Raw genomic sequence first — 21,613 nt, 5'->3', positions numbered from 1 at the left:
CGCGGAAGTGTGCGTCATTCCTGGAGAGCGAGAAAGAAAGCAGTAACAAACACTGGCCCATTCGTCTGTGAAAAATTCGCAATAAAACGCAAATATGCGTCATTGATATTTTCCACGGTTATCAATCGTAAAAGCCAATAAGGACAACGTTACGAAATGGCGACTGGGGGTGGTGGCATCGGCCCACCATCCAATCTTGAAGGACGAGCATCCAATTTCGCCCATTCTGGAGCGGGAAGAAATGCTGGAGTGGCCTCGAATATGCCAGTCCCCGTGGTCGCAGCACCAATCTCACCCCCGTCGGGTGGCCTTCACCGGGAGCCTATGTACAACTGGCAGGCCACGAAGAGCTCAGTAAAAGAGCGCTTCGCGTTTCTCTTCAATAACGAACTGCTCAGTGACGTTAGGTTTATTGTCGGTAAAGGTAGACAGGCGCAGAGGATACCAGCGCATAAATTCGTCCTAGCTGCTGGTAGTGCAGTATTTGACGCCATGTTCAACGGGGGAATGGCCACCACCTCGGCCGAGATAGAGTTACCTGATGTGGAACCTGCAGCCTTCCTAGCCTTGCTAAGGTAACATCTATTGACCAATGCACTGCATTGGGATATAATATATTTATAGAGAGGTGTTGTTACCCTAGTACGTTAGTTATATTGTTGCCCTTATGTTACGAGTGCTGACATTGCATTTGCTGTATGATAATATTCAGATATTGTTAACACATTAGAGGCTGCTGCCTAGAAATCACTGGCCACTACCTCTTCTTAAAAAAAAAAATGCATTTTTTTCTCATCTATATTTGCAATGTTAAGCTTTTGTTTTAGAAGACAGACATTTTGTTGTTCTGGAAGCCTGGCCCTCCCACCTTCTTTGACCACTTACTGTGTGTGTGTGTGTGTGTGTGTGCGCGTGCGTGCGCTTGCAGGTTCCTGTACTCTGACGAGGTCCACATAGGACCAGAGACGGTGATGACCACTCTGTACACGGCGAAGAAATATGCCGTCCCTGCTCTAGAGACTCAGTGTGTGGAGTTCCTTACCAAACACCTCAGGGCAGACAACGCATTCATGCTACTCACTCAGGTATATAGGGCTGGTAATATAACTCCTATTGCATAAACTATGCTACGTAATACTACTACTCACTCAGGTAGTATATAGAACTGGTAGCATTAACTATAATACTACTACTCACTCAGGTAGTATATAGAACTGGTAGCATTAACTATAATACTACTACTCACTCAGGTAGTATATAGAACTGGTAGCATTAACTATAATACTACTACTCACTCAGGTAATATATAGAACTGGTAGCATTAACTATATACTACTACTCACTCAGGTAGTATATAGAACTGGTAGCATTAACTATAATACTACTACTCACTCAGGTAGTATATAGAACTGGTAGCAGTAGCTATAATACTACTACTCACTCAGGTAGTATATAGAACTGGTAGCAGTAGCTATAATACTACTACTCACTCAGGTAGTATATAGAACTGGTAGCAGTAGCTATAATACTACTACTCACTCAGGTAGTATATAGAACTGGTAGCAGTAGCTATAATACTACTACTCACTCAGGTAATATAATGATGGATAATCATAACTAGCCTAGAGGCTATGCTTCTCACTCAAATAATATAAGATTGATGATGTAAGCTGATATCAAATAACCTAACCTGCCATATGCTTTTCACTCGGCATATAATGTAGGATACACTGGCCAGTGTAAATAAAACCCTCATGTGGGTTCTAGAGAATATGCCAGCTCTTCACTAAATACAATAGACTACTGTAGTTCATCACATAGAAAGAATAGCCAGGATGGCATCTCTGCCAATTCCTCTTGGGTAACAATTCAGAACAGGGTATACAAAACCCCCAAAACTAAGGCATGACTGAAGATAATCCACTGGCCTAGATGACTTGGGTAGTACTACGGAATAACTCGCTTAAACACAGGTCACATCCCACACTGTTCAAAGTATTTGCGTAGGCCAATGTGCTTCCAAAACAAAACATCTTAAAAAGTGTAAGGTATATTCAAGAGTTCTCGTTTTTGTTCTGTTGAGCGAGCAAGTTTGATCCTAGAATGTTGTATATCAAGTTATGCCTTTATCAAATCAAGTGGAAATCCCGGGGCGGTGCTTGAACAGACAACTTCCCCATGTCTCATGCTGATGTGTCATCTTGTACCGTGCTCATTCTTTCTGCAGGCCAGACTATTCGATGAGCCTCAGCTTGCCAGCCTCTGTTTGGAAACAATAGACAAAAGCACTGGTGATGCCATAAACGCAGAAGGATTCACTGACATTGACCTAGGTATGCATCAGTATGGCATATTATTCACACAGGAACATATCCCAATGATATACAGTGGATGATTTGGGTAAACAATGGGGGTTAGCCATCATGCGGTGCTTCTGATGTAGTCAACTGGGTGAGAAGAACATAATTCCTTCCAGGACAACAGGAGGGGTCAGCAACTTACCCCCGAGCAAACATTCCATAACTACAGGTGGTAGTAGCTCCGTCACCCACCGTGGCTTTATACCTGTTAAGACCAACACACTCAGCACAGTATGTGGTGCTATGCACCTTTTCACTTTATTTATGAACCGCCAACGGACTTATGGTGTTGTTAAAAAGAAAAATGCTATTGCAACGTCTTTGCAATAAGGAATTGAGACCAAAAGCTCGAAGTTTCAAGTGTTTAATACCAAGGGTACAGTCAGCTGAGTGCATCCATTTAGAAAGCTCACAACACATTGTATACTCTTCCCTTGTAGGCATCACCTCCCCAGCTATACATTTTCTGACCCCAATGAGTTTCCCTCTGGCTCCCCTGTGGAATGTCCACGGTCCTCTTTGTTTAGCCAGATGTCAGAATCACACCCTGTCCATCTTCTGTTCTGGGCACTGCTCATTAGGTCATGGTTTCTAAATGAGCATCCACACAGTTTCATGACCTGAACTCCATTAATACTCACAGTAATTATTCACTACACAGGATACAAACTACAGTTTAACTTGAAACATGTTACGTTTTAATAGAATCCATCAGTATTTTATTAGGATCCCCATCATAGAGGTAGTAGAACAAATGGACTACGTTTTGTGTATGTTTGTTTCTGGGTGCTTTCTGGAGGCAATTGAGTTTAACCTTTGACCCTAACCCCTCCCATTTTTGTCATACTGTGTAGACTAGGCCTAACACTGAGCCTGTGTTTTTAGATACTCTGTGTGCTGTGCTGGAGAGAGACACCCTGGGGATTCGCGAAAACCGTCTATTTGGTGCGGTGGTGCGCTGGGCGGATGCCGAGTGTTACAGGCAACAGCTTCCCCTCACCTCTGAGAACAAACAGAAGGTTCTGGGCAAGGCCCTAACCCTCATCCGCTTCCCACTCATGACTGTGGAAGAGTTTGCTGCGGGTGGGCATCTCTCTGTCTGAGACATACACACAGAGACAGACGCACGTAAACAGAAAGACAAACACACACTATCTAAAGTTGTAGTTTAAAATGCTAAATAAGTTAGGACTCTGCGTTGTCAGATTTCACATATCCAAAATGTTATTACTTTTTAATACGAGTAAGCACTGCTTTTCATCAAGCTTTTTGTAAAATGTAAATACCTGAATATACTTGTAACCTAGAATTCATATTGAACATATCGGTGTATAATCATTTTATAAATGTGTTTGTGTTTCTGCTGTCCAATGAACCCAGCCCTAGAAACCAGTTTGATATTCTTTCTTGTGCAACAGGGCCTTCCCAGTCTGAAACCAGTTTGATATTCTTTCTTGTGCAACAGGGCCTGCCCAGTCTGGAATATTGTTCGATCGGGAGGTGGTAAATCTGTTTTTACACTTTACAGTAAACCCCAAGCCGCGGGTAGACTACATTGACAGGCCCCGCTGCTGCCTCCGAGGAAAGGAGGGCAGCATTAGTAGGTTCCAGCAGGTTGAAAGTCGCTGGGGATACAGTGGCACCAGTGACAGGATCAGGTGAGACTGTGTACCTGCTTGTCTACACCGTGACAATGTCCTACCGGCCCCACACTATACAATTAGAATGACTAAAAGCCCTTGCACAGAAATTAGTTTTTATTTAGCTCGTATTTGTTTTTTGGACATGCAAATTATTCAGACGGAAAAATATAAACTATTAATTCTAATTCAGATGATGGTGTGTCAAAAGCAGCCTCCGTACAACTCTGGTTTGTCCTTCAATAACCTATAAGCCTTTTTCTACAGACCTCGGTGGAGAGGAACACTTATGAGTGGCAGGTGACCTAGTGGTTAGAGCGTTGGGCCAGTAACAAAGGTTGCTGTTTCGAAACACAGAGCCGACAAGGTTTTGTCGATGTGCCCTTGAGTGCCCTTCACTTGAGTGCCCTTCACTTAAGCCTAATTGCTTCTGTAAGTTGCTCTGGATAAGCGTGTCTGATAAATGACAAAATGTAAAAATAATAAGTCAGTTCAACATATTTTTGGAGGGGGTTTGCTTCTGGCAGAGCCATAAAAAACCAGGAACATTTGAATGCAAATCAACACCCCCCAAAAAGTTTGAGATGGTTCTTCTGTTGCAATGTGTGCTGTTAAAGGAGTCAACCAGTTGAATTTGAACGATGGTCTTTCTCCAGCCTCATACCTCTTCACCACGCCCCCATTGGTGGAGATTCTATTGCATGTGTTTTAATAAAGGCTGTGTTCGTTCGTTTGAGGTTTCTAAAAGTATCTTGTAATTTCCATCTCCTGTAGATTTAATGTAAATAGAAGAATATCAGTGGTGGGGTTCGGACTGTATGGCTCGATCCACGGACCTACGGACTATCAGGTTAATATACAGGTAAGCATTTAATAACGATGAGCTAAGGATGTTATCAGCCTGGTAGCCAGACCAAATGTGTCCTGTTAGTGCTTCAGCCACACGATAACTTCTGCAATGTTCCTTACTGTGTATGAAGCACTAAGAGATCTGGTTACCAGGGTTGTGTCGAGTAGGGCACATGGTAACAAAACGTTTTGCAATGGAAAACCAAAATCCTGGGTTGTTATTAGACAGGTTGAGGTAGTACCTTTCTGTTTCAAAACGTTTTTTTCTCGTTTGTTACCAACTGAACACGATCCAGGCCATTATAGGGAATTTGTTCAGAAAACCTTTAAAAAAAGTTAGATACATATTTTTTTAAGCTATAGTGCAAACAGTAATTGACAATAATTGTATGTATCATTTTTTTCAGATTATAGAGAGTGACAAAAGCCTAACACTAGCAACAAACGACACGGGCTTCAGCTGTGACGGAACAGCCAACACGTTCAGAGTCATGTTCAAGGAGCCTGTGGAGATTTTACCCAACGTTAGCTACACCGCTTGTGCAACCTTAAAGGTACGCTCACCCCATAACGACAGAAGACATGAGACTGACTACTCAAGTGCATGTTTACAAACAAATAGGCTATTGTTTTATTTTTCTGAGTTTGAACTTTGCCTCTGCTGCTAACAGCAGCATGTTTATTATAGACTTGAATCAAATGTTATTGCAGCTAGTTTTGGTCTGTATTCTACTAGATCATCAACCCTGTGTGTGACCACAGTTGAGACTTTGTAATGAACCTTTTAATCGTCAGCTCATCTTAAAGGGATTGTTCACACAAAACTATAAACAAGTATTTTTGTATTGGGTCCATTAGTCCGCTGTTACAATTTTTTTGGGAATGTTTTATGTCAACCTTTCAAGGTGGATCATTTCAGTACATATCAAAAACTTTTTTGAGTTTTGTGCATAAATTCTCCTCCCTAACAATCCACTTGTCTCCTGTAGGGCCCGGACTCTCACTACGGCACTAAAGGGTTAAAGAAAGTGAGCCAGGAGTCCGCCACGGGGACCAAGACCACCTTTTTCTTTTTCAGCTCTCCTGGGAACAACAACGGCACGTCAGTGGAGGACGGACAGATCCCAGAGATCATCTACTACACCTAGACAACTCCTCACCATACCTGGGTCCTGTAGAAACTGGGGCGGTCCTACCCCAACTCGTCCATGAAACATTTTTGCATTTTGGTTTCTGTTGCAGCACTTAAAAAAAAAAAAAAATCAGTTGCTTGCACTATTAAACATGACTCCCTAGTAAACACGACTGGGTTGTGTTCAGTAGGCAAACTTGGAATGTTGCAGCTAGAAACGTCATGACTAGAGATGACGTGATGCCTCATTGCGGCATGTTTTTACTAGATAGAAATACACTATCTAAACTTTCCGCAATGTTGTGCCATGCTGAACAATGCCCTGGATCAGGTAGACACCATCTACCACACCTAAACCAGGGGGCCAGGTTCTGTAGGCATAGAATGGGGGAAAACGGAGTGCGACAGGGAGGTACTACCTGAGCTTGTCCAATAAGAAGCACTTCTTTTCTGTTACAAAATGTTTTGCTTTGGTGTGCTCTAATGAGCACTGCCTATAAGGTTGGGTTAGCCTGAGAGTGGAATGGAATGGTGGACCAGGAAGGATTGTAGCCTGGTCCCAGATCTGTTTGTGCTCTGGCTGAATCCATTGCCGTTGTTGTCCAAGACGATTCCATAAGGAGTTGGCAAGAGGGCAGAAACAGACTGACACCCAGGCTAGAGGGGTTGTGCCTTCTGCTGTTCAGGAATGGATACTTTTGGAAACCAAAAGGAGTGGAGTAGTGTAGGTCTAGACTGCTGGTTTGTGAACTCGGATCTGTGCGAGGCCAGTGGAGGCTGGTGGAAGGAACTATAGGAGGACAGGCTCATTGTAATGGCTGGAATGGAATAAATGGTAAGAAGTCAGATGTGGTTTCCATATGTTTGATACCGTTTAATTTATTCCATTCCAGCCATTACCATGAGCCTGTCCTCCTATAGTTCCTCCCACCAGCCTCCACTGTGTGAGACATTTGTCGTAATAGAACTGGAACTCTAAATGGACTGTTACATGTAGAGATGTATAATAGGACTGTGGACTGGCTGGAATCCGGGTGATGGTAGACAATGACACAGTTGGAAATGTTTTATATTCTACTACTGGCTTTCTGTGGTCCGTCCCTTCATCAGGGAATCACCCACTACAGTGCTGTTGTCTGGAGTGTATTCACTAGACACTGAAATGGGAAGGGACTACCTGAACTTGTCCGGAAAGAAACTCGTTTTCATTGCAAAACGTTTAGCTATGGTGTGCACTTATGAATACACCCCATGTAGTGTAAAATCGCAGAGTGCCCTTCACTGTTCGATCAATGTAATTTCGTAGTTTGAATGCTGACGTGGTAAAAGTTCCACCGTTTTCGTGCATAACTTTCATTGATTATATTTGCAGGTGGGATTTTTCATGTGCAAATACAATCTTAACTAGTGACGTCTGAGTATTTGTGCGTATGTGAAAGTTTGCCAATGTACGTTACATGCTTTAATTTGTTTCCTTAGCATGTCATCTAAGAGTAAGACAGGATAATATTGTGACTGTTAATTGCTGAAACAAGTGGAAATGTATATTTTTATCTCTCGGCAATAAAGTATGTTGATACCAATGATGTATTTGTCTGATACCTTCTGAAATGATTGTGTAGTGTGTCATTAAAGCTACAGTCTGGAATCTGTGAAGCTGTTCAACAATACATCACAGATTTAATGCTCTCAAACACACCATAATCTGGGAAACAGTTCAACAATACATCACAGATTTAATGCTCTCAAACACACCCATAATCTGGGAAACAGTTCAACAATACATCACAGATTTAATGCTCTCATACATAATGTAGGACTATACAGGATGATGGGGAATGGCAATGTAACAAGTAGTTGTAATACTACAATAGTTCCTGTAGGTGGAGCTCCAAGTTAAATCAATGGCGCTCCAACAACACCTGCTCCAACCTATCTTCAAACCAGTTCATAGGGACCCTGGACCCACTCGCTGTGTTGCAGGCTTTTGTTCCATCCCAGCATTAATACTTGATTCAACCAACCAAAGGCTTTGATTAATAGTTGATTAGCTGAATCAAGTGTTGTGCTTCTTGGCATACTTTTAAATAGCTTTGTATCCGCATGAGGTACAGATCTAAAACCAACCACCCCTGGTCTCTTGTCCATGCTATGGAAATTTGATTTTTCAAATGTCCACTTATTTGATTTTCTACTATCAAAGGTAATATACATCAGATAACATGCTAGACAAGTTGGCCTGCCTTGAATCCGGGTGATGGTAGACAATGACACAGTTGGAAATGTTTTATATTCTACTACTGGCTTTCTGTGGTCCGTCCCTTCATCAGGGAATCACCCTGGAGGAGATGATTGAGGAGGAGGAGAGAGAAAGGGATATGCTTGTTTTTTTGTTTCATATGCTGAATTACTTTGGTTGCTTGCTAGACTGTCAAAGATGCAGCGGCTGTTTTTTGTTGTTAAATTCGTAATGCCACTCCGGCAAGGACATTGGCCTGTGAGAAAAAAAAAGTTACATCACTTCCACATTAGGCATAGTTTACTGGAAATAAATATGTGTTCAATTGTCAAGCTCGGGAAATAATCTTATTGAAATAAATATATTTTGTGCAAAAGAAATCTTGTGAAAAACAATTTGCCAAATGGTGTAAAAATTGGCAATATTTTCCAGAATCATACTTGGGTCTGGGTTTGTGAGGTTTTTCCCTGGGCTGGTGAAGAAATGTTCCCATTCCACCATGCTGAATTCTCTGAATCTGCGAAGATAAAACATCTTACTGTCTCTTACAAACATCTAAACACAACATAGCTCTTGAACAAGGCAGATAAGTAATAGTTATAGTAGACTGATTCCAGGCAGCTATTGTTGAATAGTAGACCTATTAAATATCAATATCAATATTTTACAAACAAACTGTCACACTACATGGACAGTAGCAGAGAGGTAAGTAGCAGTATACCTATTGAAGACAAATATCCATAGACAAACTATTGCTTATTTGATCAAAATTATGAAACCACCAAAGCCAACCAACTTGTGTTCTTCCTAATGAATATTCAGTGTGCTATCTCTGAATAAGTTAGCACTATGGTTGAACAGTGATTCCCTGAATAGCTATTTTGAAACAGATGTGTGCACATTAGGGGTTTGTGATGAGTCTTCAAGACTATTAAAAGCAATAACCAAATGTAGGAAGTAATGTATGCGTATTTCTGACCTTTGTTTGCACTTGTTATATTCAGAAGATAATAAAAGCCACCTATGGTTTGAAAGATGATTATGCATGAGGTAATTAGCCTTTGTATTCCTTTTATTACCAAATTCTCAGCAATCCAAATGAGAATATTAGTAGAGAATATTGGCTATCCATAACTGAGCCATATCCAGATACAGAATAAATCCAGGACATTTGTAAATTAAATGCATTGATCTCTGCATGCCCCCCCCTTTTAAAACATTGATATTTCCATAAGCTGACATTGCTTACAGGCCAGTAAAGACCCAGGTGGATATTGCTTTTCATGTTTGGTGGCATCTTGCAGTAAGACTATTAGATCCCAGGGAGACAGTGTATTCCGACTGAGATACACATGGAATCCAAAGCCAAGGGCCGTTTTCACCAAACAGCTATTTAAATATTTAAAGACTTGATGTCTCTCGCTGTGAGTGAGGCTCAATCATGTTTCTCTCTCCAGGCCCAAAAGCCTGTAATACTGTGCCACTCACAGACAGGATGAGTTAAATCCCCGACCTGTTGGAGTGTGTAAGGTCTAAAGCCCATCTCTGCGCATGGACACATGGAGACTGCCTGGCTGGCATTCTCCTCGCCCTTTTCTCACATTATTATTTACCTGGTATGGATCTTCTTGACTTTCAGAATCGTCTTTACTTTTTTTTCTGGGGCTGAGATCAGGGGGGATTGTTCAAGCAATTTCTGCTCTGTGGACCAGCGGCGTCTTATTTTCCAAAGGTAATGGGTTTTTCTGCACTGCGGTTTTTCTGTGAATTGCTTCAGAAGGCACAGTGTCTTCGCGCCATCCTTTGGGACTGTGAGACTGGACAGAACAAAAGAGGATTGGATCTTTTCAACTTGCGGGTAGGAGGGAAATAGAGGTGAGCCTAAAGGTATGGTAGGCTATCACATAAGCCAGGGGTACACTAATTTAGATGTCGTAGTGTTCACCCTTCCCATTGCGTCAGAGACCTGGGACATCAGGGGCATAACGTTCGGGTAGAAATATATACTGTAGAACAAACATGCCTGACTATGACATGTAGAATAATGAATAATTTTGTCTCTTATTCATGACATTTCTATCTGCAGCGTTCAACAATGTTTTCCTTCTGAACATGTCCCAGGTGAGAAAACTCTCTGGCTAATCAGTGACACGAATCAGTCAGAAAAACAGCAGTACTTCAGACCCTGAGGACTAGATTTCCCCATCCCTATCTCCAAGCAATGCCCACAGGCAGCTGCCGTACAAATACTGTACTGAATACCATGTGTCAACTGTAAATCATTTTGAATAGCATCATCTGCTAAATTACCATATTACACTACTCCTATCTTGTTAAGAAACTTTGGAATCCATCCCTCCAGATAACGTCACATAATGTTACTTTCTCCAAAGTTTAATTCTACAAAACTTAAACCGCCTTAGTTATTGTTATCATGCTAAGCCCACGTTTGCCTTGTTCGACTTGTCTTGAGTACTTCCCCTATCTGGGAGCATGAGCGATAGCTCCAACTACCCCTTCCTGCTGGTAGGTGATAACCTGAGGTACCCACAGACTCAGATCTCAGTCTGGCTTGGGGGGATCTAATTCCACCTGTGTGTGTGTGGTTGTGAGCATGTACATGCATGCATGAGCGAGTGTGTGTCTCCAGCATATACGCTATAGCTCTGTAGAATTCAGCACAGCTCTCCACATCGCTGGTCTTTTTCTTCCTTCAAATGGTTATCTGCCTCCGAGGGTTCACTGAGGGGGATTTGAAAGCTCCAGTTGATTCATATGTGAGCGAGAGAAGAGGAGGCTGGAATGGAAAGTCAGACTGTGAAGAAGAGGAGGACATCTCAGAGAGAGATAGCAGAGTCTCATAACTTACAAAGCTACTTACCTTGCATATGTGGGGGACTTGAATGATGCACCTGAACCAATCAATCAATCAATCAATCAATCAATCAAATGTATTTATATTTATCAGCAATTGTCACAAAATGCTAGTACAGAAATCCACCCTAAAACCCCAGAGAGCAAGCAATGTAGATATTGAAACACGGTGGCTAGGAAGAACTCCCTAGAAAGGCTGGAACCTAGGAAGAAACCTAGAGCGGAACCAGGCTGTGGGGTGGCCAGTCCTGTTTTGGCTGTGCTGGGTGGAGATTATAAGAGTCCTTGACCATTAAGGCTGGATCATTCTTTAAGATATTCAAACGTTCATATAGATGACCAGCAGGGTCAAATAATAATCACAGTGGTTATAGAGGGTGCAACAGGTCAACATCGCAGTAGTAAATGTCAGTTAGCTTTTCATAGCCAAGCATTCAAAGGCCGAGACAGCATGTGCGGTAGAGAGAGAGAGACAGAGACGAGAGAGAGTCAAAACAGCAGGTCCAGGACAAGGTAGCACGACCGGTGAACAGGTTAGGATTCCATAGCTGCAGGCAGAACAGCAAAAACTGGATCAGCAGCCTGACCAGCTGGACTGGAGACAGCCAGGAGTCATCAGGAACAGGTAGTCCTGAGGCATGGTGTTAGGGCTCAGGTCCTCCGAGAGGGAGGGAGGGAGGGAGGGAGAGAAAGAGAGAGAGAAGAGAGAGAGAGAGAGAGAGAGAGAGAGAGAGAGAGAGAGCGAGAGAGAGAGAGAGGGGGGGGGGATTAGATTTAGCATACCTAAGATCACACAGGACACCAGATAAAACATCAGAATTACACCAGATAGAACAGACTGGCCCTAGCCCCTCGGCACATAGACTATTGAAGCAAAGATACTGGGGACTGAGACAGGGTGGGTCGGGGGACGCTGTGGCCCCGTCCAAAGTTACCCATGGACAGGGTCAACCAGGCAGGATATAACCCCACCCACGATGCCAAAGCACAGCCCCCACATCACCAAACGGATATCAACAGACCACTAACTTACTACCCTGAGACAAGGCTGAGTATAGCCCACAAAGATCTCCCCCACTGCACAAGCCTGAGGACAGGAAGAGAGATCACGTCACTGACTCAACCCACTCAGGTCAAGTATAGCAAAAAAGCCTGGCTAGACGTGATGCACTCCTCCTAAGGACGGCATGGGAGAGCATGAGCAAGCCAGTGATTCGGCCCCCATAATAGGGTCAGAGGCAGAGAATCCCAGTGGAGAGAGGTGAGCCTACCAGGCAGAGACAGCAAGGGTGGTTCGTGCTTCAGACCCCTGGTCCAGACTACACTCAATAATAGGACCTACTGAAGAGATTAGTCTTCAGTAAAGATTTAAAGGGAGACTTCAGGATTTTGGCAATGAAGCCCTTCATCTACTTCCCCATAGTCATATGAACTAATTTTGTATCTCTGCAAGCAGGTTGAAGGAAGTTGCTAACTAGTGTTTCCCATAGACTTACAGTCATTGCGCTAACACTGGTTAGCGTTGGTTCACGAAACTACCTCTATCTTTCTTCATACTGGACGCAGAGACATACATGGTATCCATGAGTTCATCTGACTCTGGGGAAGTCCACTGAAAGAAAATATAAACGCAACATGAAACATTTTCTAAGAGTTCATATAAGGAAATCAGTCAATATAAATAAATAAATTAGGCCCTAATCTATGGATTTCACATGACTGGGAATAGAGATATGGATCTGTTGGGCACAAATACCTTAAAAATAAGGTAGGGACATGGATCAGAAAACCAGTCAGTATCTGGTGTGACCACCATTTACCTCGTGCAGCGTGACACATCTCCTTCGCATAGAGTTGATCAGGTTGTTGATTGTGGTCTGTGAAATTTTGTCCCTCTTCTCTTCAATGGCTGTGCAAAATTGCTGGATCTTGGCAGGAACTTGAACGCGCTGTCCTACACATCGATCCAGAGCATCCCAAACACGCTCTATGGGTGACATGTCTGGTGAGTATGCAGGACATGAAAGAACTGGGACATTTTCAGCTTCCAGGTATTGTGTACAGATCCTTCTGACATGGGGCCATGCATTATCATGCTGAAGCATAAGGTGATGGTTGTGGATGAATGGCACAACAATGGGCCTCAGGATCTCGTCACGGTATCTCTGTGCATTCAAATTGCCATTGATAAAATGCAATTGCGTTCTTTGACGTAGCTCATGCCTGCCCATACCATAACCCCACCCCCACCATGGGGCACTCTGTTCACAACGTTGACATCAGCAAACCGCTCACCCACACGACACCATACACACTGTCTGTCATCAGGTCGCAATTGTAAATGAGAACTTGTTCTCAACTTGCCTACCTGGTTAAATAAAGGTGAAATAAATAAATAAATAAAAAAATCTGCCTGGTACAGTTGAAACCTGAATTCATCTGTGAAGAGCACACTTCTTCAGCGTGCCAGCGGCCATCGAAGGTGAGCATTTGCCCACTGAAGTCAGTTATGACGTCGAACTGCAGTCAGGTCAAGACCCTGGTGAGGACAATGAGCATGCAGATGACCTTCCCTGAGACGGTTTCTGACAATTTGTGCAGAAATACCTCGGTTGTACAAACAAACCGTTTCATTAGTTGTCTGGGTGACTCATCTCAGACGATCTTGCAGGTGAAGAAGTGGGATGTGGAGGTCCTGGGCTGGTGTGGCTACACTTGTCTGTGGTTGTGAGGCCGGTTGGACGTACTGCCAAATGATCTAAAACGACATTGAAAACGGCTTATGGTAGAGAAATTAACATTCAAATCTCTTGCAACAGCTCTGGTGGACATTTCTGCAGTCAGCATACCAATTGCATGCTCCCTCAAAACTTGGGACATCTGTGGCAATGTGTTGTGTGACACAACTATACATTTTAGAGTGGCCTTTTATTGTCCCCAGCACAAGGTGCACCTGTGTAATAATCATGCTGTTTAATCAGCCTTTGATATGCCACAGCTGTCAGGTGAATTGATTATCTTGGCAAAGGAGAAATGTTCACTAACAGGGATGTAAACAAATGTGTGGACAACATTTGAGAGAAATAAGCTTTCGGTGCGTATGGAAAATATCTGGGGTCTTTTATTTCAGCTCATGAAACATGGTGCCAACACTTTACATGTTGTCACGTCCTGACCAGTAATAGGGGTTATTTGTTATTGTAGTTTGGTCAGGACGTGGCAGGGGGTGTTTGTTTTATGTGGTTCGGGCTATGTATTAAGGTAGAGGGGTGTTTAGTTTATGTGGTCCGGGGTTTGTTAGTCTATGTTCTATGTTAGTGTATTTCTATGTTCTGTCTAGTCTATTGTAGTTCTATGTTTAGTTAATTGGGGTTGGACCTTCAATTGGAGGCAGCTGGTTATCGTTGCCTCTGATTGAAGGTCCTATAATTAGGAGTTTGTTTTTCATGAGATTTTGTGGGAGATTGTTGCTGTGTATAGCTTTGTGCCTTACCGGCATGTTCTTTGTCGTCGCGTTTTTTTGGGTATACGTGTTTGTTTTGGTTTTCCTTCTTTGTCCATTTAATAAAAGAAGATGAGTATACATTTTCCCGCTGCGTCTTGGTCTAAACCCTACGACACCCGTGACAAAATCTCCCACCAAACACGGACCAAGCAGCGGAGGAGGGAGCAGCAACAGAGCCCAGTGGAATCATGGACATGGGAGGAAATTCTGGACGGGGCTGGACCATGGCACCAGGCTGGGGAATATCGTCGCCCACCAGAGGAGATAGAGGCAGCCAAGGCGGAGAGGCGCTGGTATGAAGCTTTGTACGCGCCGATGGGGAAGCACGAGAGGCACCCCCAATACATTTTTTTGGGGGGGCACACGGGTAGTTTGGCTGGGCCAAGGGTGAGCCCTAAGCCAGCTCTCCGTGCTTATTATGGGAAGCATTTGGAGTGGAGAGCGCCGGAGTATGCGGTAGTACGCATGATCTCGCCCGTGCACACGCACAGTCCGGTGCGAGCGATCCCAGCCCCTCGCAAGTGCCGTGCTAGAGTAGGCATCCAGCCTGGAAGGAGGATGCCTGCACAGCGCATCTGGCCACCAGTGCGCCTCCTAGGCCCAGGCTACCCTATGCCTGCTCTACACACGGCAACAATCAGGCCTCTGCACAGCCCAGTTCGCCCGGTACCAGCACTCCGCTTGTGCAGGGCTGCTATTTCCATCCAGCCAGGACGGGTTGTGCAAGAGGTGCGCTCCAGACCTTCAGTGCTTACCCATATCCCGGTGTATCCAGTTCCTGCTTCTCGTGCTGACCCTGAGGTGCGTAGTCTGGCGTCTCCTAAACCAGCACCACGCACCAGGCTTCCAGTGCGTCAGCCCAGTCCAACTCGTCCTGTTCCTGCTCCCCGCACTAGCCCTGAGGTGCGTGTCCCCAGTCTGGTACCTCCACTACCAGCCCCACGCATCAGGCTTTCAGTGCGTCAGCCCCGTCCCGAGCTTCTGACGACAATGCCTCGTCCCGAGCTTCCGACGACAGTGCCTCGTCCCGAGCTTCCGGCAACAGTGCCTCGTCCCGAACTTCCGGCAACAGTGCCTTGTCCAGAACTTCCGGCAACAGTGCCTCGTCCAGAACTTCCGGCAACAGTGCCTCGTCCAGAACTTCCGGCAACAGTGCCTCGTCCAGAACTTCCGGCAACAGTGCCTCGTCCAGAGTGTCCGGCAACAGTGCCTCGTCCAGAGTGTCCGGCAACAGTGCCTCGTTCAGATTGTCCGGAACCAAGAGAGACGGCCCACTGTCCGGAACCAAGAGAGACGGCCCACTGTCCGGAACCAGGAGAGACGGCCCACAGTCCGGAACCAGGAGAGACGTCCCACAGCCCGGCGCTCCCAGAGTCATCCCACAGCCCGGAGCTCCCAGAGTCGCCCTACAGTCTGGGGTTGACGGAGAGGGACATCACTGTAGAGACGTTATGTGAGTGGCGTGAGCCAGGGGTGGAGCGGGGTCTGCGTCCAGCTCCTGAGCCACCTCCTGAGGGGGGAGTATTGGGGAAAGGAGGGGTGTTGCAGGAGCACCGTCGGTGACGGTGGCCACCCTCCTTCCCTCCCATGTAGTTTTGGGATTTATTTTGTTTTTGGGGGTTATTTGTGTAAGGTGCATCCGGGGTCTCCCCTTTGGGGGGGGGGGAGGGGGGGTACTGTCATGTCCTGACCAGTAATAGGGTTTATTTGTTATTGTAGTTTGGTCAGGACGTGGCAGGGGGTGTTTTGTTTATGTGGTCCGGGGTTTGTTAGTCTATGTTCTATGTTAGTGTATTTCTATGTTCTGTCTAGTCTATTGTAGTTCTATGTTTAGTTAATTGGGGTTGGACCTTCAATTGGAGGCAGCTGGTTATCGTTGCCTCTGATTGAAGGTCCTATAATTAGGAGTTTGTTTTTCATGAGCTTTTGTGGGAGATTGTTGCTGTGTATAGCTTTGTGCCTTTACCGGCCTGTTCTTTGTCGTCGCGTTTTTTTGTATACGTGTTTATTTTGGTTTTCCTTCTTTGTCCATTTAATAAAAGAAGATGAGTATACATTTTCCCGCTGCGTCTTGGTCTAAACCCTACGACACCCGTGACACATGTTGCATCTAGTTTTTTGTTAAGTATACATAAAGGGCTTAATTGCCAAAATCCTGAAGTATCCCTTTAAAGGTTGAGACTGAATCTGTCACATAGATCAGCAGACCATTCCATAAAAAAAATTACTTAGCCTTGTGCAGGGCTTTCTCCTATAGAGCTATCACACCTTTATCAAGTCCAAAGAGAGTGTTTTACTGTTTTAAGAGTGTGAGGTCAAATTAAGCTATTCATCATACTAGCAGTCAGGTAGTCTTCAACAGATTGGTACATAAGGTGTCAGTACACAGAAAGAACTGATGCGATCAGTCAGATTCTGAACTATATAGTGGTTTTCATGTCTAGACAAGGCACTTTTGCAACAGAAACCAATCTTCTCTGATATCACACGGTTCTACACTTTTGTTATTATTCTGGAAAGACAGGGAGGTCCATCAAAAGGAAATGTCTATCCCCTTCTTCCCTCCCTCCCTATATAGGGCGAGACGTCTCTGTAGAATAGACGTGGGGGCGGCAGGTAGCCTAGTGGTTAGAGCTTTGGGCTAGTAACCGAAAGGTTGCAAGTTCAAATCCCCGAGCTGACAACATACAAATCTGTTCTGCCTGTGAACAAGGCAGTTATCCCACTGTTCCTAGGCTGTCATTGAAAATAAGAATTTGTTCTTAACTGACTTGCCTAGTAAAAAAAATAAGTGGATTTGTGACTCACACCCAGAATGATGCTGCACCTCGGAAAGTTTCCTAATCATACATGCTTATTGGCCTGAGAAATGGGTCACTGTGGAGCCATGTTGCTGTAGAGCAGTAATCACCTCCACATCAAGAACAAGGTTCTGGGCAATTGAAGTCATGAGTAACCTGTCTCCAGTGCAGAGAAAACAATGAGCTGAGGAGCATGGGTAGCTTGAAAAAGATATAAAAGTCACACTGAGTGATGATTCATGTGCTATGCTTGGATGTTAGCACTGGCTAAATAGGCTTGTAAGGAGGATGGGTAAGGATGGAGTGTCAGAGAAGCCAAATGGGGTCAGACAATGAATTTGTGCTCTGAAAGATTAAAGTAGCCTTTCATGTTTGGAGCTCCAGAGGGGGAGAGGACTAAGGGTTTTCCCAACAGAGCTTAACCCATGGCCTTTATCTCATCACGAAATGTCTATATAGTGCACTAGGCCAACTATTGACCAGAACCCTATAGCTGAGTTTTGTGAAGTGATTTAAATAACGCACGTACAACACACAGTAGAATGGGACACTGTCTGGGACCTTCCCAGCTACGCTGAGCCAGTGCAATATGTGTACATTGAAAAAAGGTGTTGCTTCATCATTATTTAATTTAACAATTATTTATGAGAAATGTGTCGAGGTCCAGATAAAACCTTCACTCGGTCCGGACCCGGACCAAGGTCCGCCAATTGTGCATCTCTGCTATAGGGCATAGGGTCTTGTTTGGGAGGAACACAGAGTAAGCTTACAAAGCATACTTCTATGCCTATAGAAGAATATAGTATAAGCATTGGATGTTCTCCTTATTAGTCTAGGGCCGTAGAAACATCCACCTAAAAGGTTTCACCAGTTACTATATCACCATTTGAAGTAAGTGGTGAAACGTTTTTGGTCAATGTTTCTATGGCCAAATTTCAACCCCACATAATTGAATGTCTTTCTACATGTCAGTGAAGAAAGCATTACTGCGTGTCAAGTTCAAAGTTGAAGTATATATTATTGCTCCTATTCGTCACTTGCACTTATTTTCAAAAGCTTTAGAACAGGTAGTGTTCATGTTAAAAGAACCAACAGAACACATTAACTACAACAATATTCTCTGTAATGGTTACGTAAACTGAACACTGGGTATTATTCTAATGAGCTCCGCCCCCAAACAAGGCCAGCCTGGATGTACTAAATATGGGCCAATTATAGGTATATTTTCTGGGCTAGTCCGGACTTGATTTGGCCCAGAAATGGTTGCGTATTGATTGGTCTAGATCTAGTCTGCCCGGACCGGTGTGGTGATACTGATGGATTATACGGCGACGTGGAGAATGAACGTGGAAAGAGCTGTCATGTATGAACCACGAGAACGAATACCATCAAGAGGTATCCATTTTCCATGCTCATTATTTGAAAGTCATATTATTTATCAGTCTGATTTTAATTAAAGAAACAACTATTAAAATGCGAGCAAATCGCCCACCTCATTCTTTTTATTTGGTGGAGCAATTAAACCGAAATCAAATCAATGTTGGCAGTTCAAAATACAATTGTATTAGTCAAACATCGGCCTACTTGGTGTAATTTGTTGATACTCAGTTGTCTACTGCTAAGTTTTTGATCAGTGATGATTTGTATCATGTAACGGTCGTCGTAGTGGATGGACCAAGGCGCAGCGGGTTGATTGCTCATATTAACTTTATTAGAACACTTATAAACAAAACAAGAAAAACGACCAAACTATAATAACAAATAACCCCTTTACTGGTCAGGACGTGACAGTACCCCCCCCCCCCAAAAAAAAGGTGCAGACCCTGGATGCACCTAACAAAAAAAAACATCTTACAAAAATAAACCCCTTAAACTAAAGGGAGGGAAGGGAGGGTGGCTGCCGTCACCGACGGCTCCTGTGCTACACCCCCCCCTCCCCAAAGGCTTAGGCCTTAGTCCCCTACCTGACCAGTCCACCCCCACTGAATACCTCGGCCTGAAGCTTGTCACTGTAGACCCTGGACTGGACTCTGGGAGCTCCGGACTGTAGGGCGACTCTGGGAGCTCCGGACTGTAGGACGACTCTGGGAGCTCCGGACTGTAGGACGACTCTGTTGGTTCCGGACTGTAGGACAACTCTGTTGGTTCCGGACTGTGGGCCGTCTCTCTTGGTTCCGGACAGTGGGCCGCCTCTCTTGGTTCCGGACAGTGGGCCGCCTCTCTTGGTTCCGGACAGTGGGCCGCTTCTCTTGGCTCCGGACAGTGGGCCACCTCTCTTGGCTCTGGACAGTGGGCCGCCTCTCTTGGCTCCGGACAGTGGGCCGTCTCTCTTGGTTCCGGACAGTGGGCCGTCTCTCTTGGTTCCGGACAGTGGGCCGTCTCTCTACGGGGAACTGTCGCCGGAGGCTCTGGACAAGGCACTGTTGCCGGACACTCTGGACGAGGCACTGTTGCCGGACACTCTGGACGAGGCACTGTTGCCGGACACTCTGGACGAGGAACTGTTACCGGACAATCTGGACGAGGCACTGTTGCCGGACACTCTGGACGAGGCACTGTTGCCAGAAGTTCTGGACGAGGCACTGTTGCCGGAAGGCCTGGTGCGTGGGACTGGCTTAGGACGCGCCAGACTAAGGACATGCACCACAGGGCTAGTACGAGGAGCAGGGACAGGACGAGCTGGACTGGGCTGATGCACTGGAGCCTGGTGCGGGGTGCTGGCTTCGGATGTGCCAGACTGGAGACACGCACTTCACGGCTAGTGCGAAGAGCGGGAACAGGATACACTGGACCGTGAAGGCGCACTGGCGGTCTCGAGCGCAGTACTGGCTCCACCCTTACTGGCTGGATGCCCGCTCCCCCTGGCAAATGCGGGGTGCTGGCACCGCGTACACCGGCCTGTAAATGCTTGGCCTCGATGCCGTGCGCATCACTCCAACGCACGGGACCTGACCAGTAATAGGCTGCCTCCAATAAGCACGGGGAGTTGGCTTGCGGCTTAATCATGGCCCCGCCAAACTACCCGTGTGCCCCCCCCCAAAAAAAAATATTGGGTCCACCTGTCTCCATGGCAGGATCTTGTCCCCTGCCATTATCTCCTCCCATGTCCACGATGTCCTCCACTCCCTTTTCTCCCTGGCCCAGGATCCTTCCTCCTCCTGGGCCCGCTGCTTGGTCCGTGGTTGGTGGGAGGTTATGTAACGGTCGTCGTAGTGGATGGACCAAGGCGCAGCGGGTTGAGTGCTCATATTAACTTTATTAGAACACTTATAAACAAAACAAGAAAAACGAGTGGACGACAAACAGTCTTGCAGGCAACACACAGCTATGCAAAGAACAACCTCCCACAAATCCCATGACAAACACGTTCCTATTTATAAGACCTTCAATCAGAGGCAACGATAGACAGCTGCCTCCAATTGAAGGCCCCAACCCCAATTACCTAAACATAGAAATAGAAATGACTAGACAGAACATAGAAATCCACTAACATAGAACAATGACAAAAACCCCGGAATACATAAACCACACACCCCTCTACATACACACACACCCCAAACCACATAAAACAAATACCCCCTGCCACGTCCTGACCAAACTATAATAACAAATAACCCCTTTACTGGTCAGGACGTGACATATCATAGTTTTCTGATATGATATTTGAGAAAAGAGGCGAATAAATATGATCCTCTTTGATATTCTCATTGCCTATTTAGGAAAGAAAAAATATTTGATATTTTGCACAAAACAAACAAGTGTCAACTTTCACATGCAGGCTACACTGTTCTACAATATTAGTGTATAGCAAATATAGGTAGGTCTAACTCCGCTCAGAGAATCAACTTCTCAGGTGTCATCTAATAGGCCTTTAGCAATTCAACATCGGTTTCCATCAAAAGCTAGTTACAGTGGGCTTAGTACATGCAAAGTCAGGACAAAGAGTGTTCTTTTCAGTTACGCTGTACCCCTTTAGTGATCGAACCTACAAGTTCTACGCTCTGTTAACGGAGCCAAACTGTCACGTACATGTACTTATTTGGAAACAAGTATTTTAAAATAGTTTGAAAATAGTATTTATAGGAAATTGTTAGAAAACAATTGCTTATACTTCAATAGAAGTAGTTGATTCCACCACATTATTTGAAAATACTCAAATACACAGAAAATAAGTATTGATTTAATATACACTGTGTCACGTCCTGACCAGCAG

At 44.8% G+C, this 21,613-nt stretch overlaps 1 protein-coding gene across 2 annotated transcripts; it reads left to right on the top strand.

Moving 5' to 3' along the window:
- Positions 1-7,567, top strand: LOC115203408 (BTB/POZ domain-containing protein 1). Of its 2 annotated transcripts, none has more exons than XM_029768084.1 (8): positions 1-575; positions 929-1,085; positions 2,228-2,333; positions 3,246-3,443; positions 3,889-4,018; positions 4,775-4,862; positions 5,257-5,403; positions 5,839-7,567. In XM_029768084.1, the coding sequence occupies exons 1-8, from the start codon at positions 157-159 to the stop codon at positions 5,995-5,997; spliced, it is 1,404 nt and encodes a 467-aa protein (XP_029623944.1). In that variant the 5' UTR covers positions 1-156; the 3' UTR covers positions 5,998-7,567. The 2 variants fall into 2 exon arrangements, with proteins under 2 accessions (XP_029623944.1, XP_029623943.1); XM_029768083.1 differs by having other exon boundaries at positions 3,826-4,018.
- Positions 7,568-21,613: the final 14,046 nt, after the last annotated feature.

This window comes from Salmo trutta, chromosome 12, assembly GCF_901001165.1.
Source record: "Salmo trutta chromosome 12, fSalTru1.1, whole genome shotgun sequence".
Taxonomy (NCBI): Eukaryota; Metazoa; Chordata; class Actinopteri; order Salmoniformes; family Salmonidae; genus Salmo; species Salmo trutta.
The sequence above is the reverse complement of the archived record's forward strand: the minus strand, read 5'-3'. Positions and strand labels throughout refer to the sequence as shown.

Coding starts and splice junctions, on each gene's coding strand:
- LOC115203408 (XM_029768083.1), top strand. CDS start 157: ATGGCGACTGGGGGTGGTGGCATCGGCCCACCATCCAATCTTGAAGGA. Junction 2,334..3,245: donor ATTCACTGACATTGACCTAG/GTATGCATCAGT, acceptor CTGTGTTTTTAG/ATACTCTGTGTGCTGTGCTG. Junction 5,404..5,838: donor CCGCTTGTGCAACCTTAAAG/GTACGCTCACCC, acceptor TGTCTCCTGTAG/GGCCCGGACTCTCACTACGG.